Here is a 22,659-nt window from a genome sequence, read left to right on the forward strand (position 1 = left end):
AGGTAAGAAATTAGTAGTTCCTCCTACCCCACAGAGAGTGTTCACACACAGACCTACCTCCAAGTAATCAGGTAGGTCAGAGTAGATGTTAAGAAGGGAAGTAAAAAGCCCAGGAAATAACCACTGCGGTGCAGGCGCTTGCCTGGAAGGCACAGAACCAAACCCACCAACCTGGCTTCTGACGGCTGTTGCTAAGCCCTTAACACCACCAGCTCCCTCAGTAAGCAGGAAACCAATGGAAAAAGGTTTTAAGTTCGATTTGTTACCTTCCTTCATGTTCGCAAATCGCTCCTTCAGTTGGTGATCCACCTCAGGACCAAAGGCAAAGTTATTCACAAAAATAACACTGCAAGATAATGGACTAGTTAATCAAGAGGGACAGGCAAATGGCACCCAAGTAAACACAACTACCCCCACAACTCACAGTCACTTAACAGCCTTTCCAGCCACTTGTGAAACTGAAAAACACCGCTTGCCCCTGACTATACAGCTACTTCCATCTAACAAAACGCCTTCTTCTTGCATAGTGACACAAAACATTACCTTACTTTAGCATTCACAGACACTGCCCACAGAATTACATTTAAATAATTTTAAAAGGTGTCCTGCTCTGGCAGTTGCTCTCAGCATACAGCTGAGTTTTACGCCTGAAGTTTCAACATAAAAACAATGCGCAAAATGTTTTCACCCCCCTGCCATGGTGAGATCAAACACCAACACAGCAACTACCAACACACAGTAGTTAATCCACACATGAAAAACAATACTCCGGCACACACATTTCACGTCCCATTACTTCTTCACGAGCATTTAAAAATATTGTAGCAAAATACCAAAATATATTTTCTCTTCTAGCTCTAAATTTCCCTGTAACACAAAAAGGCAGTTGACATCTCTCAGCACGTTTTCCCTGTCCAGAACCCAGCACTTCACCCTAACCCACAACGGAGGGTTTGCATCTTTCTTTCTGGGTTAGGAAACCAAATGAGGGGGGTTTATTGCTGAAAAAACAACAGTCAGATGGAAAGAAAGAAACCTGCACACAGGTAGAATCACACAAATGACAAAAATATTTGGGAAAGAAACAGAACACAGATTAAAAAAGAAATAGCCCTTTATTTTTAAGAGCCTGGGCCTGGTCTAACTGTCCCTGGTGCCTGTTTCCTACCAGCTCGTAACAAGAGTCCTCAACATCTCCCAGGAGCCATCGAGCACCCTGCACACACAAACTGTGAAGGCCAGCCTGGCATGTTGTATTGACATGGAGAACTGATTTCTTTGCAAGAGATCTGTTTGAAAACTCCCCTCCTAGTGCCTCCGCACATTAAACGTGTTCAACAAGGACACTGAGTTTAAGAGCAGCAGCCAAAGCTATTAAAACTCATGGATGAAAAAAAAATGTTTATACACCAAGGAGGAAAAAAAAGTTATTCTTGCTATGCCTTGCTCTTAGAAATTTGGGAAACCCTGTCTGGCAAGTAAGGCTAGCAGGGGTTTCTTCCTCCTCCTCCCCATGTGCCAAAAAAGAGGCCTTGCAAAAGAGCCAAGCATATTAATGGGACTAGAAAACATCCAGGAAAGGAAAGGAAAAAGACATAGCTCGCCAGATATATATTTTTTTTAGTGTTCATTTTGGCACAATATTTTGCACGCACGTGACCGAAGCACAGAAGCCCCCAGTCCACCTTGACTTCAGCCTTCTCAGCACGTATTGCAGAGCCACAAGTACAGCTATTAACGGGAATACTGCGTGCTGCACAGCTCGCTGACATGTCAGCACTCGAGCACGTAGAACCCTGTTCTGGTACAAACCCACCCCTCCCTCCAGAGCCTGGGAGCTCACGGGAAGGGTGACACTTCAACTTACTCGCTAAGACCGGATGGCTCCAAGGTGAAATCATCAGCCAATCTGCAGTCTCATTAGAGAGAGCAGACGCTGAACAGTTGGCACGCTCAGAACAAACAACTAACGGTTGTGAGCAAAAAGCTGCTTCTTTTTGAATTTCTGTATCAGAGCAAAGTGGCTGTGGATCAGTCAGCATACAATTAGCTGCATACCATACAAAATAAATATCTACCAGCATTTCTGCATGCAGTTAGAGGTACTTCAGTTTAAAAAAAAAAAATAAATTTGTTCCAAGGAAAGTTGCACAAACAACAGAGGAGCATGCATTTGGAATAGCAAGCAACAAAGCAAAACCCCGCTATGCTGTGGACAAGTCTGTCCACAAATTACAAGGCACCTCCAGAAGTTTAACTGAGGTACATAATAATGCAAAAGTCAGCAACCTGGCACATGCTTTCTTGATGGAGTACTCTTAAAACAGTGACTTGGAAGGAATCCATAAATTGCCACAACACTGAAGACTTTCAGAGAGCCCTCTGACAACTGCCTTCCACTCCCCCACATAACAGGGTGGCCCAGAAGGTCATACAAAATACAGACTTTTTTTCTCTCCATAAGGCTGAAAGAATGCAAAGCCTTTAAAAATACAGAATATTTTATTGCTTTTAACAAATTTACTCCCTCTTTGCTACCATCAAAAAGGAATCTAACCCTCTGTACAGATCTTCACAGAAATAAATCTTCAAGACAAACAGCTTAAATGAATTCCCAATTTAAGTTGGAACAGACTCACTTGGATCTTTTGCTTTTTTTAAATGCAAAGCGAGCCTAGCTGAGTACACCAATAGCCAAAATAACTAGTGTTTTGCCAGAATCACTGACACAAACTACAAGGATATGCAGAACAGAGGTTTATACCTCTGTATAACCAGAATTTATCTTGGATACACCCTTGTATGTAATATCATGGGACATGCACTTAAACCCATTCTTCTTGTCAGAAAAGAGGCCAGTATAAGTTGGCAGGCAGGCTTTTGGTATTTGCTATGGAAATTCTATAGCTGGCCAGCCTCCCAATTTCCATTATACAAACTCCCAAATATTCAGTTCATAAAGCAACATTCAATTGCTGTACTGTACCTTGTGTTTGCAATTCTCTCTCTCCATTCTTCTGAGAGGAAGTCACCTCTTTCCAGCTTAAAAAAAGACAAAGAACACAAAAACACACACACAGGAGTTAACATTGTTCCTTTCTGCTCCATATCCCTTTTCCTTCTGAGAAGGCCAAATGTACTGCACCACCCACGAAGTCTTGAGGAATACCCAGGAGATGAAGCACCCAGAGGTCACCAGCTGGCTCTGCCCATGCCCTGCTCCCGGAGGTGCCCCTCTCTCTGCTCCCACCACTGGATGAATGGGGAAGGCTCCCCAAGTGTGACCGATGCCTATGAAGGCTGTGCTCCATGGAGAAGCCAGTAATGCCGTACAGCACCCAAACCAGAAACGATCAGCAAATGCCTCCTCAAGTCCCCACTGACCCCCATGGTTCAGTCAGCCCCTCTCAGCAGAGGGGAACCAGGGCAAAGAAATTCAGCACAGCACTGGCTGGAAACACTGGCTCGTAATTCAGGCTCTTGTAGCGACAGACAAGCATCTGATTTTTCAGTGGTACTAAATATAGATCTTGAATGCTTATAACACTTTGAAGTTGGAAATCACGGAACATAGAGGCCTTATTTGAAAATAGTATAGTTATGACTTGAGTGGCTTATGTAGTACTTTTCTGATGAAACCACATCCAGTCCCAGGCTAACACCCACAACTCCATAGCTTTTCCACAGATTAACATTTTCTCAGTCATGCTTTTGAAATGAGAGAGAAACCTATGGGCCATGCTGTTTTGCTGTGCCACCAGTAAGGCAGAAGGAGGGTTGGGGGAGGAAGAGAGAAAAAATAATATGCAACTATATAATTAATGATGATGATGACACACTTTGAAGGGCAAGTAGGATGATGGCTTATATCAGAACCTCAGGAACATCAAAGCAATGACAGTGACTGCTTAGCATCCTTTTTCTGCATATATTCCTTTGTATGGAAATAAAAGAGCATTTCACATGCCAGCACTTATTCTCGTTTAGTGACAACTCAAACAGAAGTGCCTGCACTGCAATGCAGACACACTCAAGCTACTTCCAAACCTCGCTCACTAAGCCAGGATGTCTGTCTCGGTGAAGCACCGGAGCCTGGTGCCTTCCACCATAGCCTTCTCTTCCCAACAGGGCAGCCTCACACCACCCAGAGCCACAGAAGGGATGGCAAACGGACATAAACCCGCCTGAGCCACTGTGAAGGACAAAGTCACAATTGCCAACAGGAATGGGTGTGCTTCTTAGGAAGAAAAGAGAAAAAAAAAAGAAAAAAAAAACCCAAAACACCAATAAAGAAGTCCAAATCCCTGCTGCTACACACTGTGGCTGAGGGGGGAGCATCAAGGGTTCTTGGGCAAAAGATCAAGAACTTTGCAAAGAGCCTTAAGTATCATAAACTAAACATGCTGAAATCAGCAGGTTAGAGTAACTGAAGTTAGAATTATCTGTTCCGTCAAACAGCTAGGCTGAAATAAGATTTCAAACCAGAATTGCTACCTGTTCTCTCACACCTGCTGGGAGGGGATGTATGTTTTGATATCCCCACAATAGTAAAAACAAAGCGTATGCTGGAGACTGAACTCTGAGCGATCCAACCTAACAACATACTACTAGATATTTTCAAACTCTAAAGCAGAAACTCAATGCAACATCAGAACAGTTTTAAAGAGTATTGAGTTTTTCTCACCTGATACACTGAAACATTTTTTTTCCTGGGGCTCTATATGCTCTGTTTGTGAATGGAGACCATCTCTACGTTATTTTTAAGAGATAATTTTGTCTCAAAGTCTTTTCTGTTCTTGTAGTTTCATCGTTGAGTAACCAAGACACAGCAGAAGAAAACCCACATGCAAGGCAACTATATTTATTTTAGAACAATTTTTGCAAGTCAGCTTCTATATTGCAGTCCCCCATGCCACACAATCAGTTTCTAATGTCTACATGAGGTTTTCATACACTAAGAGGAGAAAGAAAAAACATCTGAGAAATAAGGAAGCATGATTATAAAGCCATAGTCTAGCAAGAGAACAAAGAACCAGTGTAGCATGAAAGCGTTTTGGAATACTAAGCTTCATATAAAGGTCTTGAAATCTAACCCAAGTGGCCGTTATAATTTATTTGGATCCAGTTACACTATACATTTGCCATGCCTATGTGGTCAGGAAGAGTGCAGTTATAACCAAGATCTCCATGGCTTAACCCGATATAACAGCACAATGGAGGCTGAATGCTTTCCCCCCCCCCGTCTACTTTTGCAAGATACAGCCACGTTACAATTCAAATGAACCGCAGCCCTGTTTAAACCTGTCTATTTTTGTATTGTAATGGTACCCTAGCTCATACTTAGCCAATAGCTGAGGGAAAATCTCACCAGGAAAAATACTGGAGTACGGAAATACCCAGATGGTCAACAGTGGTTGGGAGAAAATTGGGTTATTTTTTCCCCTCTGGAAGCAAGACAGTGATTCCTGGATGAGTGGTTTCAGAACAGAGCACAAGAGCTACCCGATTGACTACTCTTAACGACCAGTTTCTTCACCTACTGTACTTGGGGAGCAATGATCAAGAAATGATGGCCTAAAATAAGGCTAATAGGGCCTTCGCCATCAAGTGACACAGGGAATCCAACAAAATCCACCCAAAATCCCAGTCAATTCTGGGGTTTACAATAATTTTGAGAGCAAAACAAGAACCAGTAAGGAAACTCCAGCTAGCCAACTCCTGGCCAAGGGCTGCAGTAGCTAAACCAGTAGAAGAACAAGGTCCATTACAGTCACGTAGCGAGAAGGTGGCATGCCCGGGCACAGCGGCAATGGCAGCTTTGGGGATGCACTCAATCTATTCCCACCACTGTCCCCACCCCCATCGTGTTCCTCCTCTCTCTGCGAAACTTAATCTCCTTAGTGAATAATGAATGGAAGATGGACCATCTGTAATGCAGATATTTTCATCTGATTAGACAATGCAGGAGACGTGCTTTATCTAAAAGGATAATTAGCTCAGTGAAATCCGCTTCAGAGAGCTGCCAGCCTGCATTGCTTCTAAGTTTAGAAGCAAAAACAGGTTTTTATTCAGGTTTTTCAAACAGATAAATTTGCTCTACGGAGACTGCAGAAATACGCTCAACGGCATCTGATTCCTGTAACTCTGCCTGTAACTCAAAGAAAACCCAGCAGGTCAGCGCCCGGGGGAAGCAACAAGAGGTACACTCCAGCGGGTTTGCATTCATCACGTAGCAGAGCAACAGTTTATGAAGGTCAAGCCCCTGTGCTGCGGAGGAGGGCTCCATTCTCGCCCCAGCGCTGGGCTGGGAGTCTCTCTGGTAACGCTCTGTCTGACCGGCTACACAAAGCCATAAATTCACACAGAGAATGCCTCATTCCAGCAGCCTCCATGCAAACACTTGGCTCGCAAAAACCAGTCGTTTCTGCCTGGAAAAGTACACATGGTTATTTTTAGGTTCCTGTTCTTTTCAAAAATAACTGGAGGCATGAATCCAAACCTCCAAAATGTGGCATCATTTCAAAGCCACTGGGGACGTTTGGAGGGCTTTTCAAATACCAAAACATCAAGTTTCCCGCTGAAATAGGGCATTCAAAAATATCTGGGACAAACAGATATCTTGCCCTTTCCTCAGCTGCAGTGTACTGTTAAGCAATGGAAGTTTTTAAGTACAGGTGATGTCAGTTATCCCCACAAACCAGCAGCTGGTATCAGACAAGAGACAACAGAACTCCGACACAAATTGCTCTGCTTTTGCTCAGAACAGAGATTTCCAGGAAAATAAGCCAGACAGGGCACCCCAAATGCAGAGACAAGCCTGCAAGCTTACTGATGCCAGGCTTCCACTGATTTATGCACAACAAAAATCACCTCTAATCTGCGGGGCTGAACCACAGAGCATCTTCAGCAATTAGAAGCTACTGGGGTTTCCTCTGAGCAGACAGCACCCGTGTCAGAGATGTCCACTCAGCCTTTAACAACGCTGACCTGTGTTTTCCTGCACTTTGAAGATTTGTACACAATTTCCACCTACTTCTAAAACAAGCTTTTATGGAACAGGGGAAGGTATTCTGTTATAACAACCCTGAGTAAACAAAACCAAAACAAATCCTTGTCTTCAGCACAAGTCCAATGTGCAACTGCAGCTACCGCCAACTTTGCTTGCAGAGACCTACTCTAAGCTCTGACCGGAAGAATACCTTCCCCTAGCAGAAGAGTACAACAGGTAGCAGGCACTGAGGACACACTGAAAACTTTCTTCAAGGGTACCCTGGGAAGAACACTTAAGCACTTTCTGCTACATGGCAATCTCAGCATTGTGCCCTAGATACCTGGAGATGGCTCCGATTTTGAGGCCACACGGGGATATTTACAGTTAGAAACCATGCAATCCCATCTGCCTCTTAATAGCAATACTGCTTTTTAATTTGATGACTGCACATGTGCAGAAATTCCCCAAGAAAGACTCTCTAATTATCTAGGCCTAATGACCTTAGAAGTCTCCCGTTTCCTTCAGACAACAGTTTTCTCAAAAAGAATGGGGTATGGCTAAGCTTGGAGACTTCCGAGTTCCATGGGAAGAGAAGTGAGAAGATAAAAGGAGCTGAAACAAAGTGAGATGTGTTGGAAGTGGGACATTCTAGTCCAAAAAGCTCAAGCAGCTGATGAAAAAAGTACGACGCATTCCCTCCGAATACAACAGAGGAGACTAGCAAAGAACATGATTATCCCTAACCGATCAGGAATTAAGAAATCAAGGACGTTGAGGAGCAACTGAAGCTAAACAATAGCACAGGGATGTAAATATTGCAAGTTGAAACGTATCAATTGAATGTAAAAACTGAGGAAGATTCTTAGCAGAAAGTGTTACTCCCCCGGGCTTTTTTTTTTTTTCCCCAATTAGAATCATGAGATTGAACAGTCTGTCATTTAAAATGAAACTCAGTTCATTTAACAGGATTACGAGATATGATTACCTACCATAGCTGGAGATCGGGAGACTTAGAAGCCATCATAAGAGGAGTAACCTTTCTGCCACTCTTCTCATGCTCCAAATGGATCTTCCCACTCTAAAGCTGCAGCAATGACCCATTACTGGCAGTGTCAGGACACTTCGCCACTAGCTACTGGAGAAGTTTAATGTGCAATTATCATCTCAAAGTGACTATGCAACAATGTTTTGATTTCTTTACTGAAAAGATCTGCATATATGTGACTGTGTATTTAGTATGGAACCATTTCTCAAAAGAGACTTTTTTCTACAATTGTGGACAAAATAGAATGGAAACATACCTGGACAATCAGGGTTTATTTTAAATATTGTCACTGGACCTTGCTCATCAGAATTCACATGTCCAAGCTCAGAAGTTCCAGCAGCAGTAAGAATACTCCAGTGGGAAAGGCGAGGAAGTGAATCTGATGGTTGCAGATCTGGTAAGTTGCCTCACCAAAACAGTGCTAGCTAGAAGACAAGACTTAAGCAGCAGATCCCTTTTCAGTGAGAAATCAAAAACTCATTTGTATTGGAAACCTATACTTGTACTAGGCTCTTGGCTGTTAAAAAAAAAAAAGCAGCAACTCTGCAGGCCCAACTCCAGGATTTATTGCTGCCTTATGTACCACAGTTTTTACTTTTACAGCAAGGCAGCTGTTACGTGCATGAAGTCAAAACCACTGTCCACATTACTCCGACAAAACTGCAGGTGGGATCTGAGAATTCTTCCCACTGAAATTCTGCCAAGCTTCCCTCCTCCAACACTTTCTTCTTCTCAAAATATTTATTTTTCATATGACTGCCTAAAACATTAGAGTGGAATTCACAAGTTAAGCTCTGCTGATGACAGACCGTTTCAATTTGTGCTTATTTTATCTCCAGCATTTGGAATTCTGGGACATCACTAAGCATTTTGCAGGGACAAAGTTGTTTTCCAGAAAGATAAAAGATAGCAGGCTTTTAATCCTGTGCCTTCCAGTGTCTTCTAGCTGCATTATGAGACAAGTTTGCTCTCTGCTTAACGATAGTCACCTATTGAAGATGCTAAGGAGTTACTAAAGAAAACATACTGCTTGGCAAGAAAAAGCAAATGTAAGCCTAGGATGTTTGATGAAGCAATAAAAACTAAATAAAATCTGCCCTGTATGTCTACATGTAAAAGACCAAAATCTATTTTCAAGCATCACTATGACAAGGTGATAGGAAACCAACTTTCCTTAAGACAAGAAGTGCTCTAAGTGCTCAGCTCTTCCCAGAAATGCAGACAGCAGACTCAAGAAAGAAATTTTAAACACTTTTCTGAAGAGTTATAAAAGCCAAAGAACCTAGCAAAAAATAAGTAGCTTTTTTTTCAATATAGTACCAGACTCTGTCACTTGGAATGCACAATATGGAAATGCTCGCTGCCTACGGCAATCAATATGCTTTCAATATTTTAGTCCAAGTTCCTACCCTATTCTTTAAATTACACAGCTCATAAGCAGAGTATCTTCAGTAACAGTTCCTTTCATGTAATGCCAGCTGGGTGACACAATGGAAAAATGCCATATGGCCACTTCATGAAAAGTAAAGCATTCACAGTGTTTCCACAGCAGGAAAGAGTTAGCAGCCTGATATCAATCCTGCAACAAACTAGTCCCACAGCAGGCCCAGCATCCCTCTGAAGAAAATCGTGCTATACAGGAAAGGCATTTCAGGACGAAAGTGCACAGAGGCAGGTGGCACTGTCACCGTCTCCAGCCTGCTTCCCAAAGGGAGAGCTGTAGCATCCTTCCTTAAAAGATAAGCCCTCTAAAGAGCACCAGGGATCCCAGTAGACACAGAAAATTGGGAAATAAAGGCTGGCCATCTACGACCTGCCATTTGATCCCACACTGCTGGAACGCTGAAAGCCACGTGTTTCAAACCATTCCAGTAATACAGCAGTAGTGGCTCTGTACAAAAGGAAAATGAAGTAGTAGTTCCCCAAACGCTTGCACTTCAACTGCAGTACGCATTGCTAGCTGCAACTCATGAGCAGGAAAGACTGACCCAACTTCTCTGGGCAATTAGGGAACAACCCTGATCCATTCTCCAGTGGTCAGAGAAGCAGAAATACAAGTATTTTCAAAACTCCCAGTCGCTTCCTCTTGTACTATGATTACATACATTTCCTCACTGGAAAGCGGTTAACAAGGGAGCAGATTTTCTTAATGACAATTATGAAGGGGGAGAAAAGGAAAAGGGAAGGAATGACACAAGAGAGTGTAGGACTCTGCACATGCCTCACACTGTCATTACAGAGCGGTAAACACATCCACAATCCAACATTCCGAGGAAGGGGAAAGCTACTTCATCATGTGTCCCTAGCCCTGAGTAGATACATGCCCTGTGATGACCCATTTACTCCTCCTGCTCTAACTCCACCCTCAGAGCATCTAATTCCAATCCTTTCCAAATCAGAACTAACCACCCACCATCCCTCCTGAGCCCACAACCCCCCCTTACCTTCAGCTACAAACCATCTATTGGTCCTGGAGTTTTCTGCTCTAATCTCGCAGTGCCGGCATTCATCCAGAACTTCAACCCCATGCTTCCCAACATTCAAGCCCCTGCCATCCCATCCCCTCAACCACCTGTCCCAGGTGACCCCACCTTTACCTGCCTGCAGAACCAAACCTTCAGCTTTTGTTTCTAGCAAGAGATTTCAGAAACCCAAGGAGGAGCTGTCATTTTCAAGAGTTTACCCAGAAAAAAAACCCCACACCATGGAGAGAGAAGGGGAAAAGAAAAAAAAAAAAAAAGGCAAAAGAAGTTTCAATACAAACAGAAGACACATGGCAGCCCCAGTTAAAACGACAATGTTTTAGAAGAATAAAGCTTCCAAGAGCTTCTGAAAAGACCTGAAAGTGCTCCCAACAACACCATACCACATGTCAAGCAAGGCAAAGAGAGGGCCATGGGAGGATGTCTTGGAAAACACCATCCTCAGGATCAAGTAAAAAGCCAGGTAGCAGGTATGACTCATGCTGTCGCATGGCTGGCGAAAGGCTGAAGAGGACTTTGCAAATTCTGTACATCAGCAAGGATCACAAAGTTTTTCACCTGAATTTCACTCACTGTGTATTCTGCATGTTTTTTCCCATACCATTTCATCCACTTTCTGAACTCTCTGTCCATCGTCTAGAAGAGGGAAGAAAAACAAAACCACCAGTTAAGACAACTCATGTTAACAGTTACATTGCAGTAAAAGGAGAAGCAGCTCTGACAGTGTTCATTGACCCCCAAGGCTTTTTTTTTTTGTTTGGTTTGGGGGTTTTTGCCATTAACACTCAAAGGATAGGCAGGCAGACAACTACTGTAGTTTTGTTTCCTCAAGAAAGCCTTTGCTCTACCAGGGCAAAAAAGCTGGGATCCTCTTCCATCGAAGTTACATGTTATAAGCAAGGAAATCTGAGTTGACACTGCTCAGCACTAAAAATGGTGCAACCTTAAGTAGCTACCGTGTTGTAGCACACAATCCCACAGCAAGGAGGAGGCACCGAATGCAGCCCCAGTCTAAGCCCAGATAGCAAAGGAACAAACAGGATGAAGACAGGTCTGCTAGGGTGAATGAGAAAGCAGAAAGTGGCATGCAAAGCAACTGTAACAGCAAACGGAAGGAATGTCGCACTTGACAGAGCAACCAAGAAGGCGGCTTCAAACTACATCTAAACAGACTAGGGCTGCAGAGGATGGAAGACTGCTACTACCCAACCAGATAGCTGGCACTGGTTTTCCACTGCCAAAATATGAGAGAAAGGAACCAAAAACCCCCATACATCAAGATAGCTTGGTGCCTTACAAATACGCATCTCCACAGTTGCAAAATCTTGTCCCCATCTATATAAAATGACAACACGCAGCACAGATCAGTACTTTAGCGTGGCAGTGGAGGTCCAGCTACACCTATACGATGTATTTGGAAATGAAACTCAAATGTCTTGGAAGACTGGAAAAAACCCACTCCTGATCTTTAGGATTTGACTCCACATATGGGGGGGGCCCAAATTTGGAGGTAGCAGAGAAAGGAGATAAGGGAGAGAAACATAGTGGGAATTCTGACTTCACTGACAGCCTGGAAATGGTGAAGCCCTCCATCAGCAGGTCAGTAAAACAGCGTGCGTCGACAGATGCGTCTTAAAATTCTTTACAATTCACAAGCACTCTAAAGTGCAGTAGGACAACTCACAAAAATCTTCAGTATTTTCATGTGCTGCATGGTTATTATTTTTTTTAAGACAACTTCACTAAGACAAATTCATAACATTCTTCCTCTTCAGCTGAAGCGTTTCACAGTCATCTGCATTAATTATCATAGTAACCAGAGATGCGTTGCCACAGCCAATCTTAACTAGAAACTTAATCCAATCCCTTCCACAAATGTTTGTCAGAGATGAGGAGGAAAACCAGTCCATTACACACAGCACCAGGCAGATTAGCTGCACAGAGGCAGCTTCACACATTCTGACACTGCAGCAGCTGTTCAGCTGTTAAATCTGACAGGACATTGTCTGTAACCAGAAAAATAACGCAGTACATTTTGTTCATCCAGTAACCTTATGAAATACTGGTGTACTTCTGAAACTGAAGGTACCCCATGAGTTAAATACTCCTAATATTCAATTTGTGGGTAGGTTTTTTGTTTGCTAACCATTTTCGCTAAAGCCTTGTGTTTGCACAATGACATGAAGGGATATTAATGAAAGTGAGAATTTAACTTTCTCTCTTCAACACTGATCTTTAAGCTTACTAATCATCACAGATGGGAGTCCAGGCCTTGCAAGTGACTCCCTAATGAAACCAGAACGCTCACGCAGAGGGACTGCAAAGAGCACTCCAGTTGGAAATTTCCACTGGGTCATAGCAGGGGAAACCAAATGGATTTTTAGATCCTTGTCTGATCCTCTTCACCACTATGTTTATGCATTTTTGCCCACACCACTAAAAAGGAGGATCAAGGGTATTTTCTTCCCCCACTCCCTTCATAAGGTATAATTTTCTAGCTTGTACAGGCTGAGTCAGCTTGTTTTAACAATATGGAGGAATAAGTTTCTGTTCAGTCTACTGAAGAAAGTAAACTTCTTATGGTAAGGCATGACTAACCTTCATTATTTGCTTGTAGCTCATTTGCCTTCCAGGTTTGCCTTGGAACTGATTATCTTTGTGTGTTCCCAGTGGCACAGAATTAGAAGTGTGAAAAAACCTGCCTGCCTAAACATCACGGTTTTCTTATTATAAGACTTCATCTAAATGCCTACTAAGCAGTTATTAACCAGATACCCAACACAGGCCTTCTCAATTAGACTGCAACAGTTTAATAACTAAGCAGAACTTGAGCTTCAGGACACCAAAAAGAGGCATTACTACCATAAGCAGAAACACAGCCTTTAAAACCTTTAGGAACCCTTTTGTTTGGTCAATTCATTCCCAGATTTGCTTAATGGTATGGTCTCTGGAAGCCCTGTATGAGAGCCATTTCAGATCCAGGATGGTACAGGTATTTAGGTGAAGCTTATGCTACGCTTCCTTTTGAATAGGTCTTACACCATTGCCTTTAAAACAGCTTTACATCTCCTGGTCCTGAAATCACTTCAGAAACATGCTAATGCTCTCCTGTGCACTCCACAAGCACCACTAGCTAACAACTCCATACACACTTCTTTCCCCAAGCATGCCATGCTCCAGGTCATACTGACCTGAGAAGCAAAAGCAACTAGGACTGCAACTCTTGCTTTTCTTCCTGCACAGCACTTAACAGTAACCCTGAACCGCTCAGCCTTCAAATAAGGTGTTCACACACAACTCGCTTCAAGAAAACTCACCTCAGCATATTTGGCTGGAATATCAGCTTTCTCCACACCATAGTGATGTTTGCAGTTTGTGGCTGCAGCCACTTGAAGCACCACCTGACCCACACCTGCAGGAATGGAAAAACAAACCTGAGAACAAGTTTCAGTAGAAAACCACTGCAAGGGGAGACAAGATCTTTTAGAGCAAAAGGCAAGAGGAAAAACATAGGTAATCTGTGGGACGAGGCCTCAGGGTACAATTTCAACTCCCAGTTGTGTCTCACTGTTCCCATATGAACTCCACCTATCTCTCAACTGGAAATTTTCAGTAAAAAGAGTTTACATCCTAACTAGAAAGTAAGCAGTGCAATTTCACTTTTCTTACAGAAAAGCATTTATAGTGTATAGTTTTCAGGTTTATATTTTTCGCTACATTGAGCACCTTTTACGATAAAGCCTAAGACTACAACACTTACAGCAGTGTTTGTATTGATAACTATTAATGGCTACTTTTATGAAATATTACAGGCACATTTTTACAAATTCACACAGGTTTCAGAATGACTCCATTTGACTTTTGTCCACAAATTTTATATGCATTGCATCAAATCTACAGGGTTTACATTGTAATTCACTATTTAATTAATTAAACAGTTAGACAAACCCTACCACATCCCAAAACAAATACCTGTTGGTCACATACCTATGCCATTAATTTAAAGATTGGCTAAAACGTTTGTCATTGTACTGCATTTCATGGTGAAAACCAGTATAAATATTGCTAGATTAAGTCTGAAAACATGTAAAGCTCATTCATATATGAGCTACTTTAGAAAATATCATAGGGCTCAACACTCAAAATTTCAGAGGCACCCACTACACTGGCAAGACTAAGTATGACTTAAAAATGCATGAACTTCCCATCACTCCAAATTCTACTTGCATCAGATGCTACCAGCAGTAATTAGCTGCCATTTCTACACCTTGCCTGAATGCATTCCCTCTCTCCCACCTCAGCTTGTGTTAAAAGGACAAAAGAAAATATATTTGTTAGATTTCTCTCTGTATGTGTGACCCACATTTTGCACACACTGGAGCAACGTCATTCCACATTTGTTACGACAGTCACTTACAATTTCCTTAAAACATCCGATATTCATCAGTAGTACATTGATGCATGACTTTCTGTCTGTGACAAAACGCATTCTTGTCTCACCAGCGCACTTAATCATTCTGCAGAGGACCACATGGGAAACACGAGCGAATCTAAGAGGATAGCCCATTTGCACAGAAAACATATTGCTGTTTTCCATTTCATTGGCTGCCGGCAGGAAGCAGCACTGGTAATTGAAGGGGTGGAACTCCTGCATTTAAACCATTACCACTATAATGTTGGCTGGCACAATGAGAACTGCAGTGCTGACAGGGGATTTTGTTGTTGGGGTTTTTTGGTTGGGTTGGGGGGGTTTTTTGCCAATTTCCATTTTGCATACACATGCATATTTCATACACATGCAAATATGGATGTACAAATTTCTGCAGGGCGGAGAACATGGACAACCAATGATTTGAGGGAGAATTGTTTCACTGTTTCTTATTTATGAAGAGCAAGGAGGACAAAGACGAAAGGGATGATGAAGAACACGCTGCATTGTCAGATATCACATGATGCGGCATAAGTAGCTATTAATCTTATCTTTCTTTGGCTTTTCTCTTTGCAAGAACTTAACTGTATTGTGATTTCAGTTTGCCTAATGACGGTGCATACCTCCATAAACTCCTGCCACGAGCCACGCATTCCTGGCATCGCACACAAAGCTACCAAGAACAGCCACAGCATCCTGGTGGGGGTTTTGCCCTGCTGCTCAGCCACGGCTGTATGCGTGTAGTTACTGGCCCAACATTAAATTTACTGGTAGAAATAATATGCTCTGACAGTGTTTTCATTTCCACTGAACTCAATACTGCATTGATTACAATTTACAAAAGTTCACTCCTTCAGTACAAACTGAACAACTATGTTCTGGTTTTAATTGTTTCAGTGTTCCAAATGTTAAAAGTCAAAGGCTTCTGAATTTAAAACATTCCTTTCAGACAGGCTTCTTAGACTGTGAATTTTTATCCTGTTCGTCAATCTCCAAGATTAAAGTGGGGAGGTTAGCAATAAATACCTGATTTTATTTCTGATGACAGCAGGTAAAAGCATCTAACATTTGAGCACGTTACATAATCGGCAGCACTGCAGGACTTCAGATACAATCTTCTCTAACCTTCCTGAACAAACAATTGCGAGCATCTATGGCCATTTTTTTCTACCAGATGGAAAATAGTTTGTCAGATCTGATGCCTTTCTAAATGTCTCCTCTGAACATAAGTCATTGAAACAGGAAATTTCAGACATAAGTCCCACTGAGGGAGGAGGCAGGGGGTTAAAAATAAAAACAAAACAAAACACTGAAGATCCCAGACTGGAGATGTATTAAGTTTTGGGGGAAAATGGCAGTCTTGATGTATTTAAATTAGGTTTGCTTTTTAACAACTGAATGTACTTTAAAATATTTTTCCACAGAAGTCTTGTATCATACCAGCAACAAAACCAAAACCACGCTTCATTTAAAACTTTACAACCCATCTCTGAACCAGATTTTAGCAACAAAAAGAAGATCATCTTCTTACTCAGTACATCTCTTCCACATGTGTTTGGGTCATAATTGGTTTCTTTACCAACTATAAACATCTATTTCCTTTTAAAACTCTAACCTGTTCATGAGATGCAGTTGTAGGTTGTAAGCTAGATTTTGTGGGGTCTCAAGGCAGCTGTTAAAGCTAACTATAAAGTCTTTCTTGACACACTGAAAAGCATGTCAGAGGAAAAAAACCCTGCTTAATTCTCAGATTCCACACCGAGTGTTTCACACTAGCATGAGAAGGGTCAAGAAATCACATTTTCAGATATGAAGGGCGTAAACTGAATCCACTGAAAACAGATGAATCCTTAGAAATGGAACTGCTATTGTTATCTTTCAAGCATCATTTTTAATACTGTTTCTTCTTTACAAGTATATCCACCCATAGCAACAGAAACCAAGAGTTTTCTGTAACAAGGGGTTATTGCATTTGTAGGCCGACATTTCGCTAACACCACAGGGAAGAACATCTGGGATGTCTGTTTGGTCTATTTAATCTTGTCATAAAAAGCAGGAGCATCATTGGGGATTATCCAGAAAAGGTACTTACCCTGTAACACAATCCTTAGTCCTGGCTTACTTTCCAAATATGAATTTCACTATTTTTTTTTTAAAGAAAGGAAAAAACAGCAAGCAAAAAGAGAAAAAGAAAATCCACTTAAGTTATTGGTCACTTACCACTGCCCAAGTCAACAAACAAGTCGTCCTCTGTCATTTTAATTTCATCTATCATTTGGGCCACTAAGTCAAAGGAAGTTTCTCCGTAAACCTCTGGGGAAAAGGGCTCATAGTTGTTAAGTTTCTCTGGATCAGTCACTGAGTGGTTATACACTTGCTGCAGGATGTGCCGGAGGAGCCCGTTGGAGGGACGAGTGTTCAGTTTCATCGGTTGGGTGGTTCCTTTCCACTAAAGGTAAAGAGCAGGAAGAAGATATGAACCCAACGCTAGGACAAGTAAACGTCGCCAGAACAAGGCTGCATTGGCATAATGTAGAAAGGAGAAATTCCCTCCCATCCCCTCTCTCACAAGCTGGTCTGCAGGGCTCTGTAAAGATAAAAATGATACTAAAGAAATTACACAACACCGATTGCTCTATACTTTGTCTCACCTCAACTAATAGGTAATTTTAACTATGCTGGAAATAGGTGGTAAAGGGGAAATTAAAGAGTTGTAAAAATCACTAGGCAATGTAAAGCTTTATACCAAGTATAGTTGGAGTAGGCGTAAGAGCTCGTTTACTCATTTTTTATTTACTGATCAGCACTCAACTGATGTTGACCGTACTGTCAACATAACAGCAGTTTTATTTTCTTTCGGGAACTGTAGGATGGGAGGGATCGTATGTACTCAAACAGGGAGTGGCAGGAAAGAGATGGAAATCAAGCTTCCTTTCTTCTTCAGAAAAAACCCTGTCCTAAACATAAAAGTTACATTTTAAAAATGTTTACCTCTCCCTTTGATAAGGAAAAACAAACAAACAAAAAAGGATAACTCCAGGATCTCTCCTAAAAATTCCTCTGTTTGAGATTCAGATGGCAAGAAGAAAATGAAACCAATCAGGCTTGCCATTTCAGACAGCAATTGCAAGTGCTGAATAGCTTCAAATCCTTCTCTATTAACCAGCATACACATGAAGACACCCGAATCCAAACAAGTACAAGTTTTATGGAGTTGTAGGCCCACAAAGTGAAGCAAAGCCTGGCAAAAATAGGCTTGTTGCCACAATACTGCACACTTCAAATAATTCCCACAAGCACTGCAGAGAAAAAAAATCCACCTATACTTTCAAAATTAAACAGAATAGTAACGTTCATTCATTGTTCATGTTTTGCTTCCTCCAATTCAACCTTTTATAGGGGTAAGAAAACCAAAAAGCTTGTTAAATTGGTCTGAAAAGAGATTAAATTCTAGTTTTGCCAGAGCAATGCCCCAGAACAGAGCAGTTGAACTGAGTGGTAAGCAAGGAAATTCCTAAGCCGTGGATCACTTCCACAATACACAGGAGAGATCATATGGATTAATTAAGTACTCATAAGCCATAGATTTCCCCACGCAAAAGTAAATCTATATGATAAATCCCTGTGAAACATCTACAAGCTAAATGCAAAGAAATCTTTTCTTCCCCCTAAAGGTAACTCAGCTATTTCAAAGTGCCAAAACAATGATGCTCAAAGTGCACACTAAAAAGTAATATAGCTTACAAATCTGCGGGGGGGGGATTTTTTTTTTTTTTTTAGAATGTCCCTCCAATACTAACTCCTTGACTGCCCAGGTGTGATCAAGAAAATAAGGTTTAATATCAGACTTATCAACTCCCCAAAAGAATGGAAGTGCTGAATACTGGTGATGCAACTAGACTAACACATACAATACAGCGCTAAGTCAGTCACCGCTTTCTGGATATTATTCACAATATGCAATTTCAAACCAGCTAGATAAACATCATGGCACATAACAAAGGTAAATACATACCAACTGATGAATGCTATCAATGGCTCGGTTGTACTTGTCACAAAGCCTCTGCATGCTTTCAAAGCTACGTGGGGAGAAAGAACACAGGGTCACTTTAAAACAGAATGATTTGAAGGTACAACCTTGTGCGGTTTTGTAATACGCACTCTAAGTAGGTGGCTATTTAGGGTTTGTTTCTTGCAGAACGTGTAATTAGGTAGATAGCTGTAGAATTTGTAGCCAATTTCCCTTAAAACAATGCTCCAGTAGACAAGGAGTACATGACAAATAATACTAGTTTCTTTAATTAACAGAAAAAGGACTGAACTCAAAGTGACTTCTTAGAAAGTTTTGTATTCTCATAGTCCATTACTACTTTTCCACATTCTCAGCTGCACAGGAATTTAAGACATTTGTAAATTTTTCATCTTTGTCCCATCATCTCTCCACAATAATCAGTCCTGAGATAAGTAGATACTTTTCTAGAAATTAACACTGAGACTGAAAATGCAGACAGACCCAGGACACAACGTAAAATTTCACCCATCAGAAAAGCATACTGATTGCTTCATGGGTTGGTCAGGATTACAGTCATTTCAGGCAGATGCCTTAATGACAGAAGCTGAGAGGATTAAATAAATTCATCTCAGGTCAGGGAAGAAAAGATATTACTAGGAACATCATCTGTTATGTAATCAGACCCACAAAGCAGCAGCAAAAAAACACAATCCAAGGAGTTACAGGAGTAAGATAAGTAAATCATGGCCATCCACAAATCAGGAAGGGAGCAGGGGACATCAGAAGAAAATGGCTCTTCAGTCTCTTGTGATCCTGATTACCACTACGTTGGCTAGGACAGCTCTCTGAGGAGGACTGCTGACTTCCACTTCAAGCTTTCAACTGCCCATGTTTAATTCCACGTTAAGACAAAGAGGCTGAAATGGGTTTTTGTCTGCACAGTGCGTGTGTTTCCATAGCCTGCTGCTTTTCACTCACCTCCATGTGTCAGTCTATCTGCTGCGAGTAATTTTTCTGATAAATTTTTTTCAAAGGAAATAAAAAGACTAAAACCATTACCAAAATTACAGGTCTATGACTCCCTTGAAAAGCTGCAGACAGGTAAGTGGGGCGTGACTTTTGGGGACAGATGGGTTTCTCTTTTATTCGGTATTGCTTCCGACCACACTGATGCTGCCCAATTAAACATGGCCAGCGAGGATGCCAGAACTACAAAAGTTACAGAACTCAGAGTGACTGCAGTGATCCACAAACCCAAATTAATGGATTCGATGACAAGGGATGCTCAACCCTGATTTCTCCTTCTGATTTTTTCAGGAGGAAGAGAGGGACTAACAAGTCTTGCAATGAAACAAAATGAAAGTGAGAGGAGGAAGCAATACCTTAAGCAGATCATCATACCAGTATCTGGTGCTCAGTACAATAGTCAGGGATTAAAGCAATGCAGTTTCATCTGCAAACCTCATTCTGAAAGTTTAGTCATGCTGTGGACTTGAACAAATTCAGTCTTTCCCACGAAAGCAACTAAGGAGGTTTTTGTAAACTGCAGCTTGAGGGTCATCTCTTTTTCCAGTCTCAGTACAGCCAAGTCAATACACAGAACCTCAGACCTCTCCACAGATATACCGCAGGTCAGAATCAGCCTCTCCCAACCTCAAGGTGAATGCCACATACTTACTGTACATTTGCTTTAAGCTGTTTGTGTAACAGGTATTCGCATGTAACTACAGGCATCTTAAAATTACTTTTAACCTGCCCAGAAGAGCAGTATGAGTAGCTTGCCTTTTAATTTAGCCCCCCACGCAAACAGCATTCCACCTGCACTGAATCCTAACCAGCGGAGGGATGGGGAAGGTTAACCTCCCACAGTCACGGCAGGCAGAGGACACAGCGCTGACATACAGCTCTGGCATGCCACTTTCTAAACAGGAATTCTTAGTTACTACAAAAGTAGAAACCTCAGTGCCATTCAGATTCCTAACACTGGACGCAGTCCAACAGCACAGATACCGATCATTGTTTCGGAGTGAGTAATTCCAACGTACACCAGAGCTCAACTTTTTGCTGCATGGAGTTTCCAATTATGTCCTTAATCCAACAGCCTTTGCCAATATTTCTGTTACACATTTCCTACCAAAATAACTCTGCCGAGTCTGAAGCCAGTTCTAAAAGAAAACTTCAGTTCATAGTGTCTAAGAATAACCAGTTACAAACTGATTCACTATAAACTGTGCTGGCCTGTCCTCCTGGTGGGAAAAAAATTATTCTTCTCACCTTTTTGTATCATAGTCAATTAAAACATAGTTTTCCATAGCAAGCTTGAGATCTGGGATTTCTTCACAGACCCACCTGGAACAAGAGAAGAAATAATAAATAAAAATGTCTCCAATTAAGTATAATAAGGCCATCTGTCTCAATTCTAGACTGGCATTGCTGTATATTAAGACAGAATACTGCAGCAGACCTGAAAGATCACAATATTATTAGAAGCAAGGCAGACATCACAAGATGCTAATTGGAAAGCTGCAATAGTTCGCGTTTGTATTGAATAAACAGCAAGGTGCCCATAGACATTAGCAGTAGTATAACACTCTTGAAATGGCACAACTTCAAAACAAGGTGATAAATGTATTCAATGCATCTAAAAATACTCAAAGCCATGGCTGATGCTAATGTAACATAAATTGTGATGCAGAAGTGCCATATTTCCAAAGAATTCTGATGCTGTAACAAGCTTTGACAAAGCTGAATGTGAAGACATTTCCTTCAGCACCCCAAAACAATGGCATCAACCATTCATTGCCAGGATAGTCTCCTCTGTCTAGTGCTCTAAACCACTCTTACACAACGCAACCCAAAACAGACTTTCAAAAGTTATTTTGATAAAAGATCCCTTTTACACGCTCAGTTAACAAAGCCCCGTGTGTTGTTGTCGTTAGAAATGGAAAGCGCGCACCCACAATGGCATCTCACGGTAGATCTTCACTTTTGGAACACAGGAAGATTAATTCCTTTCAAAGACATCTTGAAAGCCACATAAGCTTTGCACGCTCTTTCCTCCAAAAGCATCAAAATGGGAAAGCACTATCATCACCAGAAAACCTCAGAGCACGTCACAGGATGAATTCCAACAGGAATGGCAGAGTTTTTTCTTCGTGTACCTTGATGCATGCTTGACTTTTAAAGTGGTAGGAGAAAAAATTACTGGAGATTCAATAGTTCTGGTTCCTTCTGGCCGATTCACCCTTATCAAATAAATATATAGGCACGTAAAAACCAGAACTTCTACATATACGGCTGACTAATATCTCCCTTCTCCCTAAAAACGTTAGAACTCTGCCATTTGTTTTCTCTTAGATTAGGGAAACGGACAGTCAACAGCTGTTTACCACCGGTCTGAAGAAATAAATGCTTCTTTGCATCCTTTTACCCACCACTTTCATAACCACATTGCGGTTAGTTTGCACAAGGCAGCATGAAAGCCTTCTAATACTGTATCCACTGCAATCATGCTTAGAACACAGTTGTGAAACATTACTTTGGCCCAACTGCTTTCTAACACAGTTTTCCCCTTGCCTTCAGCTAGTGTAGCATAGAAAGCACTAGCACTGATAACTCTCACAATCACTTTCAGCACCACGTCTGTTTAAATCCCTTCAGAAAGGGTCTTCTCAATAGTCATACTGACAAATGATGCCA

At 41.6% G+C, this 22,659-nt stretch overlaps 1 protein-coding gene across 11 annotated transcripts in view; it reads right to left on the reverse strand.

Annotated features, from left to right (window-relative positions):
* Positions 1-22,659, reverse strand: part of DOT1L (DOT1 like histone lysine methyltransferase) — a 68,150-nt gene that overhangs the window by 27,536 nt on the left and 17,955 nt on the right. For 7 of the 11 annotated variants that reach the window (XM_075776562.1, XM_075776559.1, XM_075776556.1 and 4 more), the window contains exons 3-9: positions 21,235-21,309; positions 18,964-19,027; positions 17,169-17,397; positions 13,837-13,931; positions 11,078-11,155; positions 2,987-3,042; positions 267-346 (exon numbers count right to left, since the gene is read on the reverse strand). In XM_075776562.1, coding sequence (XP_075632677.1) covers positions 267-346; positions 2,987-3,042; positions 11,078-11,155; positions 13,837-13,931; positions 17,169-17,397; positions 18,964-19,027; positions 21,235-21,309 — 677 coding nt within the window. The remainder of the gene's footprint in view (positions 1-266; positions 347-2,986; positions 3,043-11,077; positions 11,156-13,836; positions 13,932-17,168; positions 17,398-18,963; positions 19,028-21,234; positions 21,310-22,659) is intronic. The other 4 variants (XM_075776552.1, XM_075776555.1, XM_075776561.1 and 1 more) reach the window with 1 other exon arrangement.

This window comes from Balearica regulorum, chromosome 26 (assembly GCF_011004875.1).
Source record: "Balearica regulorum gibbericeps isolate bBalReg1 chromosome 26, bBalReg1.pri, whole genome shotgun sequence".
Taxonomy (NCBI): Eukaryota; Metazoa; Chordata; class Aves; order Gruiformes; family Gruidae; genus Balearica; species Balearica regulorum.